The sequence below is a fragment of the Ruditapes philippinarum genome, unplaced genomic scaffold, assembly GCF_026571515.1.
Source record: "Ruditapes philippinarum isolate M1 unplaced genomic scaffold, ASM2657151v2 ctg6521_1_1_1_1, whole genome shotgun sequence".
Taxonomy (NCBI): Eukaryota; Metazoa; Mollusca; class Bivalvia; order Venerida; family Veneridae; genus Ruditapes; species Ruditapes philippinarum.
In genome coordinates, this window is record NW_026852377.1 from 271 (window position 1) to 14380 (window position 14110).

At 32.3% G+C, this 14110-nt stretch overlaps 1 protein-coding gene across 1 annotated transcript; it reads right to left on the minus strand.

Moving 5' to 3' along the window:
- Positions 1–3803: 3803 nt before the first annotated feature.
- LOC132758458 (uncharacterized) lies at positions 3804–13977 on the minus strand. The gene is made up of 6 exons (XM_060750136.1): positions 13745–13977; positions 13128–13434; positions 10592–10780; positions 8416–8616; positions 4992–5103; positions 3804–3933 (listed from the first exon to the last, which is right to left on the minus strand). The coding sequence occupies exons 1-6, from the start codon at positions 13970–13972 to the stop codon at positions 3804–3806; spliced, it is 1167 nt and encodes a 388-aa protein (XP_060606119.1). The 5' UTR covers positions 13973–13977.
- Between the last annotated feature and the right edge of the window lie 133 nt (positions 13978–14110).

Here is a 14110-nt window from a genome sequence, read left to right on the forward strand (position 1 = left end):
TTGTATATCATTAATGATTTAAAGACACCTTTAACAACTTTAAATGTAAGGCAAAATACCATCTTCTCCCTCCCAGTCCGAGGTTTTTTATGGTGTTTTTAATTTAGGTCTAAGATTTTATTTCCGATTTGTTTTTATGAGCAACCGGATTGAGGTCTTAATTTGAAATACATCATACTGAGGTTCACACGATGTTCTGTTTTGCCAAAATTATTGAGACATTATTTCTTTTTACTGTTCTAATAGTTTAGCTTAGTCTTTGATTTTATCTAGTCTATGGCTAATGAGTCATCAAAATGGCTGCCAACAAGGTGATAAACCACTGCTTTAGCAATAATGATATATTTTAGGTTGACTCTCTTACTTGACTGAATATTTTGCTACAATACTTTCTTTTCAAAATGTTTCTATATTTGGGGTGTACAATAAGTATTTTTTCTGCCTGTTTACAAACCATTCTCGTCTGCAGCAAAATGTCTGACAAAAGAAATAATTGACGACTGAGCAGAAAGAAATATCACTTTGTCAATAATATTTAAACAAAGTGATCCCTATAAAGCATTAATCACAACAAAATTACATTAGAATTGCAGACTCGGTTTAATTGAGTCTGTACATGTGTACAAGTGATGACATTTCACAACACAAAGTTGCAGAACAATTGGGAATGTCAGTCAGAAGTCAGTTTTTTTTCAATAACAGGGAAAGCAATGAAAATGTTTCTAAAAGTGGAAGACTATCGGAGGTTGACAAATTATAAAGATGGCTATGACTAATAAAAAAGTTCCATTGTCAGGCATTGCCACGAATTATATCTTCAAGAACAGTGAGGCGAATATCAAGTTTTCGAGGTATACCAGACGTAAAGTGAAAAGAAAAACACTTACATTTAATGCTAAAAAGAATTTCCGTGTGTAAACAAAATAATATTGTATTAAATTGCTTGATAATTGAAAATCAGTCGTTAAGATAAATAGAAACAATGAGGTTGGTGTTTGGAGACAATCTGTTGTAGTTAAGCGGCATGAGTGTCTTGGGAAGCGTAGTGGCAACCAGTTGTCGGGAATATTGACTCAGAAAAGAATAGAAAGTCTAGACCAGAACGTGTGCCCTGTAATTGTTAATAATATTCCAGAAGGTGGATATCTCTGTATCAAGAAGACAATGCCCTAGTACACACTTCAAGGAAAACAACCCAGTGTAAAAATTATACCAATATAAGATTATGTCGTGGCCATCACAGAGTCCTAACATTTATATAATTGAAAATGTCTGAAACACAATTTAAATCAAGCTTTAAAATAGAAATGTTTGATAAAATATTAACAAAATCTGATAGACAATGTTAAGACAATTTGGTACGACCTCCCAATTCACTACATTCAGAGTCTGTATTCATCTACTACACGGAATACGTGACTTTGTCATTAGCCGGGGCCACATTATCAAGAATTGAAGACAATAAAAGGAACAACAATATGATAAACAAGATCAACAAGGAAAGACGGCGTTCAATGAAAGCAACCCCCATATGACCCAGCAACAAGAACCAGTGTTAAAGTTCTGTTCTGTTAACAAGTTCTGTTAAAATACAGTTATTTTAAATTTCAATTTGAAAAAAATCAAGCACCTTGTTGGCAGCCATTTTGATGACACACTGTGACATAAACAGTGTGTTACAGCTATGTCAACAATGGCATTGTGTTTCTTTTCAAGTAATTAAAATTTCGTGTAAATATAAAAAGAATGATTTGAATAAATTTGTAAAAATGTTTAATAAGTATTAGACAAAAGTGCTTAAAATATGATAAACAAAGTCAAACCAGGAAAAGCAGCGTTCAATGCTTAAAATTGGGATAAGACTTTTATTGTCGTATAATATGATGACATACTTACCGCAGTACTCGTCTGCGCCATCTAAACAGTCAGTGGTAAAATCACATAACTGTGACACATGTATACACCTTCCATCAGTGCATTGATAATGGTCATTGTTGCATTTGCCTAAACAAGAAAAAAAATCAAAGATACATACAAGGGTTAGCATTTTTAGAATATTTTAAGTGTTATTATTAATATATTTTAGATTGTGCATTATTGTTCTCGCCGTTGTTTTTGAAAAAAAAAAAATAAACATCTAATTAATGTGCAGAAATATGATGAACAAGATTAACAGGGAAGGGTGGCGTTCAATAAACATAACCCCTAAACGACTCAGCAAAAAGAACCAGCGGCATGGGGCCCTGTAAAGCATGTGCTGACCTTCAAATATGAGTTACAAGCCCTTTTTTAAAATATTAGATTGTTGCATCTACAAATGCAAACTTATTCAAGCACTATCAAAGTATTATTTATGCATATTATATTGGTTAATATTATGTTTATTAATTACGTGGTATCAAATGTTCTGCTGATTAGGTAACACAAATGGTAGGTTCCTTTCTAATTAAAACTAGTTTATAAGAAATTGGATTAGTTTCATTAGGCTGTTGAATCACTCTCAAAACTTATTAGCAGATGATAATATTTATTAAAGTTTCTTTTTTAAATACAAGATTAATTTTCATCAAGTAGAACAATTAATATTTCACGTGTGGCAGTAGCCAAGAGTGAAATTTGATAATTTTCATAAAACAAGATGAAAAACAAATCCTGTATATATAGAAAAAATGGGGCTTATAATTATTATATACGTTTTTCTTTCATTAGCATATGAGTAGGAAGAATTCCCTTTTATTGTTGTGTATTGAATGCATTTAGCAAGAAACCAGTAAAAAAGGGAAAATGTGTTTCACTGTAGCAAATAAAAATCCTTGAAAATACTGAAAATAAAAATACACATTTTATTTCATCAATAGTTCTCAATTTATCATTTATATAAAGATGTGTCTAAAGACGTTATATACTTTCACAATCAAGTTCGTCTTGTTGATTTGAACATTCGACATATCCATTACATCTGGCCAATATTGATACATATTCACCATTCCCACAACTCCACGTAGAATAAGTGTTTAACGATAATTGCTGTTGAATTTCATCTGAAAATATATTTTCATTTCTTATAAGTAAATTTTGAGAACATTTAGATGTGTTTAGGGAAAAAATCCAGTGTGAATATATTTTATAAGATACAAACGTCTAAAAATTATTCTGCAGTTTATACTAATTATGAGTTATATTTTAAGTAGAGGGAATACTTGCAGGAGATAAAAAATAAGAGTAAATATTAAACATGTTTTATTCTATTGTATCACTTGAAATATAATAATTATTTCTACCTCCTTCTCTTTCAAATCAATTCATCAAATAATACTGGTAACAATTTTTATATCCAAGATAAACAGTACTTATCATATAAATAATTTACAACAGCTTAAAATTGGAACCATGTTTTCGCATTGATCAGAATTTCACAAGATGCTAGTGACACTTTTTACAGCTATGTAAAGATCAAATAATTTAATGCATTACTGTAAAATCTCTATACCATGTAAGTTGGTCCTCATCAAAGGTTGAAAAATGCAAAAAATGCTAAAATATAATAGCCAATACATATTTATATATTTTTACATGTTATACATGTAAAAACAAGTCGTATTCTTATTTAAATGAGGTTTATCAAATATATTTCTGCGGGAACACAATTATGCTTATTAATATATTTTGCTGATCGAGATTTATCACCATATGTAAAGTCAAACCTTTTATTTTATACACTCTATTCGAAACTATAGTTTTTATGCTGCTTTGGTAGAAGCTGTTACTTAAGTTAACGTAAAGGTATACTGGTATGCCATCAGCTAACTCTGTGTAATAAAAGCCAGTGGACAACACGGAAGCTTGAAGTCCATGGCAATCAAGGTGACATTCTTTGTATGTTCTAAAGTATCCTTGTTGAGCCATACTTCTGAAAGGATAATTCTCGGCGCCCTGAAAGTATGTAGAACAATTTCAATAGAATGTACAAATGCATTTTTGTTTTCATTCACATTAAGTAAATAATGTCAAATTATAAGTCAACTGAAATTTTCATACTTCTTTGTAAAGAATACTTACTAAATATAAGTAAGTATAAACCGTATGACTAAAATATGTAGAAATTCGCAGATAGTTAAGCGTAATACCGTTTTTATATATTATATTTTATGCACACATACAATAATTTATGTCATTGATCTTGCTCTCGTTGCCGTTCAGAATTTTACCCGATAAGTGTCGGGTTTTAGCTTAGTGCGGGATTGTTTAAATTCTAAGCCAATCAAGATCAAGATCCAAGTCACGAGATGCCGATTAACCAATCATTACTTGACAATACATAATTATAATGATTCACTGATATTTTCGAAACAACTGTTGTTATACCATTATGCACATGCATTTGTGATTTTGTTTATTTTTCAAATGTCCAAACATAAGTTTTGAGAAACAGTGTTAAGGTTATTACAACACTTGCACAACTCCGACATTGTCTAAATTTATTATAATATATTCAAGTGAACATGATACTGTGTTTATTTTAATTCCTAAAAAGTGTATAAAGATATCAGATATCATAATACGTGTATGTTGCTAGTTTATGCGAGTGTGCGTTCACTAAACGTCGCCCGTTTGTTGTTGGTCTTGTTTATAATATTTTATAATTCTCGCGAATATTCAATATATTTTTCTATTGATTCGTAAAAGATGAATTAAACATGTCTAACGTTCTCATATTAGGAGGACAATATAACTGTTTATAAAACATTTTATACACGGTTATCGACTTTATTGGAAAAGCAGCGAACGTGTAATAAAGATTTATTTATGTTTATTGGTTTAAACAATTTTAGCTGGATTGCGAAACAAGTTCTTGCAACTTCTATCTATAACTTGCAGACTTTCAGGTCCGCCTCCTGGAACCAACCAGTACTGGCGTCATATGAAGAAACATGGTCGTCCCACCGTTCCCCTTCAATTGTATTAATACATCGCTTACCACTTTATAATACCATGCTACAGACATCTCCTCAGCGTGGCAAATGCAGCCTGTTGTTATCGAAATAAAGCCTGAAGAATTGTCTTTCGTCTCATTTAGCTTGACATCATATTCACCATAGATTTCTAAAAACAAAACCGCTTGTTATTGTCATAAGGCACCTAATTGTCATTTGATTTTACAATTATGAAACGACATAAATGAAATATAAGTAGGTAAGTAATCTTCAGGAAGTTTGGCCAAACTAGGTCTATGATAGATCCCTATTCTGATCTTTTATATGTTTGACAAGAGACGGTATGTGCTGTTTTGTTATCAAGTATGTTAAACGTTGTGATGACATTTCTATTGTAATCCATTAATATAATGATAAGAATTGAGACAGGTTGGTGATCTCTACGTTGTTGTGCATTGTATATAGTTGTCTTTTGTCCTTGTGTTTGATTTATTGAACTGTTATAGCAAGTTTTACTATAGATAGTAGTTATTTTTTTATTAGAGATACTTACATATTTTTACATTTTTTCTATCAAAGACATTGTAACCAAGCTGGTATATAATATTTATGTTTTTATTTATTTAATTGCCGTATTTCGGATTGTTATTAACATAAATGAAATCTGGAATGTATTCCCTAATTGTCTACTGTAAAATAGTTCTCTTTGTTATAAATTCTATTTTGTATATGTTTTATTTGTTATACAGCATAGATTCGTCTTCTAAGTACCTGAAGGAAACAAAATCCCCCGTCTACATGTAACAGTTATGTAATAAACTATGTGATAACAGACCTGCTTCATTTTCACTTTTATAATATATTTCGCACACTACAAATGCAATAATGGATGTCAAGTCAATACTTCTCCAGATGACATGGAACGAAGGGTTGTATAAGTCATAAAAGTACATTGTTTGCTGGATACCTCTTCGGGTTGATAATCTTCCCTTGAATTCAAAACAGAAAACTAGTCAAATAACATATAACATATTGAAGTTTTAGCTTAGAACTACAAAGATAAAATTAATGCTTGGTAGGCCCCCTACCTTTTAAAACTTGATATCGTTGATACATTACAATAAAAAGACAATGCAAAATGTTATATAGTGTTCCTTTTGAAAAACATCACAAAATATGTGTTCCTGGCTTGCAATAAATCGGTTCAATTAACATTTAACCTGTATCTGAAAGTGATTTCAAATATTTTGGATCTTGAACTGTCCATGTTATTTGATCAAGTCTCTTAAATAAATCGTTTACATTATAGAGCCTGGTGAAACGGCAGTGAAAAGCAGGCTTTTAAAGTTTTCATTAATTAAATTTCCTTTCCCGCCCTTTGCTGCTCCAGTGTCCTCCCGCGTGTTTTGGTTCAATGCTATATGGGTGCCCTGCTGGTGTGGCTAGTTTGTGTCGGGGCTGCGTTCTCTGACTTCGCCTCACCTTGATGATCTTAGTTCTCATTTTAATGATTGCGAAATGAATTAACAACTAATTCCTTTTGCTGTTTTTTTTTATATCGGTAATATATAAAATACATACCAAGCCGTAAAGGACAGCATTTTTCCGTCAACCCAGTGTTCATTTATAACCGCTTCGGCGTTCATGTAACGAAATAGTCCTTAGAAATAAGAAAACGAAATAGGTAATATTTCATTATAACCGTCTGAATGTTGTTTCAAAATAAAATATGTAAACAGATATGCCGTTTTATCATAACCTTATTTGAAATAGATGTTGTTTGACCCTTTAATTGTTTTTCACAATCGATATGTTTTATTGTGATAAATTAAATAGTAAAGGTACACTATGTGACATCTAATTAGAAAGAACTGTATTTTAATACATAATTTATATCAAACAGAAAACTGTTATGTTCTTGATAAATATGTCCTTGATAAATATTTATTTAAATATACATTTTCCTGTTCTTTGTCATAAAAATCTCCTAATGTGACAAGCTTTATAATATTTGTTTTTTTTTTCAGAAATATTTTTCGTATATTTTCTATAGCTTAAAGATATGTAAAAGAAAGAGCATCGAAATACGAGGCTATCTGATTTGTACGAGGGGGCGTAGCCCACCGAGTATTAATCAGAATGCCGAGTGTTTTGATGTTCTTTCTCTTTTGTATCATAGTCAAACATAAAAACACGTTCCCTGTTGTCACAATATGAAACCACGGCAAAAAGGAATCCATGAACGAACATCTGAATATGATTTTTCTGTTGCTTTCCCTTTCTCTGTCGTCACAATATGTAAACCCCTGGAAAAATGAGCCAATCAATGGGCATGCTCTGGAGTGCGGGTAACTAATACTTGCACTCCAGTTAACGCACTGTGCATGTATATTATACGATTTAACTCTGACACATTTTCAACAGAAAGGTCTCCAAACTATGATACAATATCTGTTACTATATAATAAATATTAAAGGTAAGCATAAGCGGACTTCCAACAGTCAGATTGCTTAGTGCTTATCATTGTTGAGTGGGAGAGTTCCACTCTTTTGTTTCCTTTTTTTCTGAGTATATATAAATTATAGTTCAGGAAATTATCCTTTTTACTTTTTAAAATGTTCCTTATCCATTGTCATTCCATTACGCAATATACTGTACTATAGAGAATGAAACATTCAGTGACAGATATACCTATATAGACATTCGTAGTTTCCTTGCTATTATTCCTTGCTGTGTAGTCCTTGACATATTGCATTTCACGTTCTGAACCAAAACTGACCAGAGTTCTGTCGGATTGTTTGCATAGTTCAAATGCTTCTGTCCAAGTTGTCTTTACATTATTCGACTGTTTAATGTTGTAGCATTTTTTGAACTCGGGGCTACAAACTAGTAAACATGTTGTACATTTTAATCTTAAACTCGTTAAAGTTTAGGGTATATTATGAGTACTTGTCTATCATCTTACTAAAATGATTGTATATATAAATTTAAAATGCACATTGAGATATAATGTCATAACAAATGCTTTGTAACTGAAAAAAATACTTTTATCTTTATTTCTTAAAAGCGTTTTAATTCGGTGTACTTTCATAATATTCACAATGTTACTCATGGCCAATTACCGAACCCATCTTTTTGATCTGTTGCATTTTTATTACAGTATACGTTGAGTTATAGAAAATAAGTATTTTTTATTAAAATTCAAGATACTATTTTGTATATATTTTGCTACTTTAGTAAAAAAATCACATTTTTGCTTTTGCGAAACTGAATAAAAGTTACTTATACATTTATTTTGACTTGAAAAATTGTTTTTTTTTCTGCATGTTTTCTGCAAAAATTTGTAAGGGCACTTCGGTGGTGTTACTAATGTACCCTCTCATGCCTGAAATAATTTACGGAGGGCGCCAGAGGTCATCCTCCATCAGTAAATCTGAATATTTACAGTGCTAGTGCGATGAAAATCCGCATTAATGTTACCTTCTAACCCCGTAAAGGCATCTGTTAACGATTGCAAAGTACGCCCAAACTCATATCTCAACCGAAACCCTTCTACATCCGGATACCAAGGGCAATATTCCTGGATTTTGAGAACTACCTTCATGGTCGTTATACGCATTTCAATGGGCTTTACCGTTGACTTCATATTACAGTAATCCTTGTCAATTGTTAAGGTTGACCCTTTAATTAAAATGTATATATTCTTTATGATGTATTAACTACCAGACCCAATTTTACATGGTCGATGTCATGAAGAAATAAAGAAATAACAGAGAATGAAGATTTTACTACGTTAGAATAATACATCACTAGGTTTTTTTTCTGATGCATTGGATCATTTTTTGAATTTTAAACTTAAAAGGTTACACAAGCAAAAGTTTCATTTTTTTAGTTTTGAATTTTTCCTCAAAATGAAGTATTACACTAGGAAGTCCTCAAAATGAAAACACTAGGAATTCACTAAGAAGTCAGAGGAACAAAACTTTTCTCTTTATAATGAATAAAATGGTGGCTTTATGGCACGACAATTGAGTACTTCGCGTTGTGTCTAGTGGAATTTATTAAAGCAGCACAAGTTCTGATAGAATACTAATACAAATCAAACGTTTAAAACAGTTTTTATTTCTCGGTTAAATAGTCCCTTATTCCGCGATTACAAATAAATGTATATCAACAAAATAGCTCTCCGTTTATTAATTATAACTTGCGAATAGAAAAGTACGTAGCTTAAATGAATAAGTCATACGAAAGTATCAAAGCCGCCCTGACGCTGAATTGGCAAACTTGACTTAACGTGAATCTAAGAAAGTATCACCCCGAATGCGCGCTTTGTGAGTGCGCGGGTCTATTTTATGAAGTTCAGTTAATTTTATGGCAGGTCATCGGGGTTAATAAATCATGCAATCAACTTTTGACCAATCGGATCGGTTTAACCTATTTCCGAATGTTTCGTAAGCTGAAACCCCGGCCAAACCTATAAAAATATCCCATATTTAGAAATGACCGTACTTTTGTGCTGAATAATGCTGACTGTATTGCTTCTTGGTCATCAGTTTTGCAAGAGGCGGAAATATAACAACCTCCCTGCCACAATAAGTCACAAATAACTTACATGTATGAAATATGCGCATTTGCATGACCAGTTCAACTGTCCGAATATGACTTGGTACTTAGAGTAAACATGTATATACATGAGGCATACCGTGCTAGTGTTATAGCTTCCTAACCTGACCCACGTGGGCCAGGATAGAGTGCTAAGAATTCAGAATAGTGATATCTGGAAACTATAAAGAACATGTCCGAAGAAGGATTTAGGTTTGTTTCAATAATATTACATTTTGTGTATATCCACAATATATGTTATTGTAACTTCCAGGGTTTGTTCAAAGCACATTTCTAGTTTTAAAACTACACGGTGATTTTGTCGGCGTCTACTTTTCCTTCAACATAATTATATACAATGTTGTAAATTTCCGCTTCAAACCGAAAATATATAGATCTTTTTACAGATGTTAACAAATGTAATTTTGGCGTGATTTCAGGTCATAATTATGATATTTTGATATTTTTGTCATAAATTTGCCTGAGTATCTATAACCTTCAATACCAATGGGGTTATAACCCATTCAAATCTGGCCTTATTGGTTTGCCAAGGTTGGTTTAATTATAAGACATTCATTTAAACTTTAAGAGATTGCAATATAACATACATTATTTGAGTTATACAAAGAGTACCTGATCAGACTGCTTACCTGGATACATACTGATGGCTGACAAACTTCAATTTCTTTCGGTTAAAGGGTATTGGCCACGTTAAAGGTAAATAAATACATGTACTTAATTTATTTTAGACAAGCAGCTATCCGGAGGCCGCAGTATTTTCATAAATTACAAAATGGAGGTGGTAGCAAAATCTGATACCCCTCTTAATACATCTATTACTGAAAAGATATAATATCAAATATGATCTTGGATTTTAAGGAATATAAAGTTTCTGAGAACAAGTATTCTCCTTAATCTTTAAAGAACGCATTAGTTTCTTGAATATGAAAATAATTGAAAAGCATTTTCTCCTTCCGTTTCCGTTATAAAGTTTTATACGGCTATAGAATGAAATAAATCGTTTACTTCAAATGATAAATTGATAGGAAAATACCTGAAAAACATGATATTTGCATTTCCTCTATGGTGATTAGAATAAACCTGTAAGTACTTGTATCAATATCAAGAGATATCTTCCAAATTTCGGAGTCTCCAGACATTGGCACACCTATAAAGCTACTCGAAGCTATTTCCATCGACCGTAACATGCACTTGTAATTAGACATCGTGCACGACATTATGTCTGTAAACATACACAAATACTTTTAAACTAATTGTATTTAAATCTTAAACTTTAATGTTGTCTTTTAAATATGATAAACAAGATCAACAAGAGCCCGGTTTGAACCGGGTGATGGTCCCCGAATAGGTTTTTGACACAGGAAAGTACACCTCTTGTAGTTTCAGAGTTATGTCCCTGGACAAAGTTCAAAGTGCAATAATCAAGAATAAGGCAAGGACGAGTTACTGTTCTTTACACTACATAGTTTTATGTTGATACCTGTTATGGTTTTTGAGTTATATCCCTGACAAAGTTTAAAATGAACAACGGGTAATAACTCCATCATTATGCAAGGCAGAGTTATGGTTCTGATGCACTGTACATATGCCTTATAAGATCTAACAACCTATAAAGTATCGTGTTGAAAACTCTTATAATTATATAGTTATGTCTCGGACAAGATTTTTCAAAAAGGGGAGGTTATTCAATTTCAGGGCTAGCAAGATATATAGATTATTTGCACTGCACCTTTACCCAATGAGATTTGTTGACCTACAAAGTTTCATGTTGATATCCCTGATAATTTTAGAGATATATCCCGGACAAAGTTCCAGGTGTAAAAGTAATTAAAGGGCAATTTCTCCAAAATTAGGCAAGACACAGTTAAGGTTCTAATGCGCTTACATCATATCCTTGAGATCTATTTATCTAATAATTGTCATGTTGATATCTCTAATAGTTTAAGAGTAATGCCTCGGACAATATCTTTCTAATATAGGGGATAATTCAAAAACGTGAGATGAACAGAGTTATGGTTCTTTGAAATGTACTTCTTCACAATGAGGTCTATCTACCTAGAAAGTTTCATGTTGATATCTTTAATAATTTTAGAGTTATGTTTCGGACAATGTTTTCAGTGTACAAATGAGCAAAGGGCAATAACTCCAAAATTAGGCATGGCAGAGTTACATTTCTTGTGCACAGCGCAGCAACCTAAGATCTATCTACCCACAAAGTTTAATGTAAATATCTCCATGGTTCTTTGACATTGCACTCCGCCTCGATGTCTTCTACTATTGTGCGAAGTTTAAACAAATTATCTAAGTGTTTTCAAGTTATGCTCCGGACAAGACAACGGACAGACAGACGGGCGGACAGACGAACGGACGGAGAGACGGACAAGGCGGCGATTTTATGCTCTCCCTTCAGACGAAAAACAACAATGTTGCTGAACTTTCACCACCTGGTCTCACCACTGCGTGTTTGAATCCCGCCAAGAACTATGATTCTTTGATGTGTGGAAGCTGCCGAGCTAGCTTACAAAACATCGATTGTTCTTGTTTGTTAAGGTTTATAGCACATTGACACATAACTGGCTATGCCGCGGCAAACACTGAACTGACGGTTTACAAGAGATAGATACTCGTTAAGGCAAATGTTTATAGCATGAAGTTTTTTTAAAAATGGCTTTGTCCCAATTTGATTTCCTATCAGATGATATAAGTTTACTGATAGGAGGTTTAAACTCTTTATTTGGTTACTCTATTGATTGAGTAATTAAAGATTCTATAGCCAATGCATCTACTTTTTATTATGTTAAGATGATGAACAAACAGGCCAATTTGCTTTTCTCCATCATAATAAAAGCTAAAATGTCGCAATATGACCTTAAACGAGTCAGTATGATTTAAAACCAAAACATACCTGTATAAAATAGTAACGGACCTATATAAGTGAAATTAAAATGGTAACGGCACTTAAATATAATTTATAACAAGTCAGTGCGTTGCAAGGAAATACAAGTCCCCAGCCAATAAACGACTAAACTGGACAAAACAAAGAATTCAAATATATTTAAAATATATAATACTGTTGTTTACAGTACAAACGTTTTAGTCACACGGTATACTTGAATTAAAAGTAAGAATAATTCTCAATGGGCTAATTTAAAAAAGATAGCATTTAAAAAAAGAGAGATGTCATTATATGTTAATATAATATAAGATGTTCAAATATGGTGTGTATGTTTATTTTATCTATTTTGAATGGTTTGTGGTATAAGGGTTATAAAGGTTTTGTACTGGTATATGATGTTAAGAGATTCAAATAGTTTGTATGTGTAAGAAATTAGAAAAGCTCATGTTATGTACATATGTTATGTACTGTATTAAAACAGTTTGTATGTACATTTTGTAAAGCAAATGAATTTTTGTTATTCCAATTATCATTGTTGTTAACAATTGTTCCTTTTTTCAAATATCAATAGGCTCAAAATAATTAGAAAATGAGCTTTACGCGTCAAATCATATGGTTTGTAGGATTTGAGGAGTTTTGTATCTGAAAATACTTTGAAATAACCTTCGCTCACCTCTACTTTGAACATGTGCTATAAATCCTTTAACTGGCTGTTGTTTATAATACTCCAAAGGACAAGATCTAAACACTATATTTAACTTTTGACCAGCTGTTCCAACATTGGTTTTCTTTCCATTGTAGTCACTGTTAATCGTGAATGTAGATGGCCAGAATTTGTACAGACGATCATCCTCTTCAGCACGGTAATTGACTGTATCTCTAGTGATATCCAAGCGTGATAACCATATTAGATTGTTTGTTTGTAGGTATATATTCTCCTCACAAAATCTATTGCCCTTCTCCGAGAGGAGATAGGCATCCTGAAAATTGGAGTGAATAAACAATTAAATGCTTCTCAAAGTGGTACAAATCGGCATAGGACTTGATATTTGTTCAGTTAGGGAAAGCGATAATTGAATAAGGTGTACCAAATTGATGGTGCCTTAACATTATGACAGAAAAAGGTCGGGTTTCGATGGAAATAAAGATGTAATTAAAAAAAAACTTATTGTGTCTTGTACTGAAGGGGTATTGATAGAATGGCTTTTTTCATTTATTTCATAAAGTTATTGAAACACCGTCTTTAAATAATTTGCGATTGTATGGGATAACATATTCATGACAACTTACTTTTTCCTTAAGATGTATATCTGTAAATTGGAGTGACACAAATCCGTTTTGGAAGTTTATTGACCACATAAAAAAGAAGTCCGTGTGGTAGGCGAACGGATATCCTGGACTGATTATCGTCTGCGGACTCGTTATAAAAGCGGAAGCAGACTGTGGGATGTTGACTTTATTTGTAAAAACAGTTTCGGCCACTATGAATGGTAGTAAATCCATTGTTGTATATTTCATTTGAAATGCATCTGTAAAAATGCAATGCGACAAGTATTGTTGCATGTATTTTTTATACGTTCACGCATTGCCTTACAACGAAATGAAACACAGACGGAAAAAGATATTGCATTTGATAGAAGGTTAAGAAAATACTCA

Excerpts from the sequence above, each read along its gene's own strand:
- LOC132758458 (XM_060750136.1), bottom strand. The coding sequence starts at position 13,972 with ATGAAATATACAACAATGGATTTACTACCATTCATAGTGGCCGAAACT. Across the intron at positions 13,435-13,744 it reads ATATACATCTTAAGGAAAAA|GATGCCTATCTCCTCTCGGA; the intron begins GTAAGTTGTCAT and ends TCCAATTTTCAG. Across the intron at positions 8,617-10,591 it reads GCAAATATCATGTTTTTCAG|GGTCAACCTTAACAATTGAC; the intron begins GTATTTTCCTAT and ends TTTTAATTAAAG.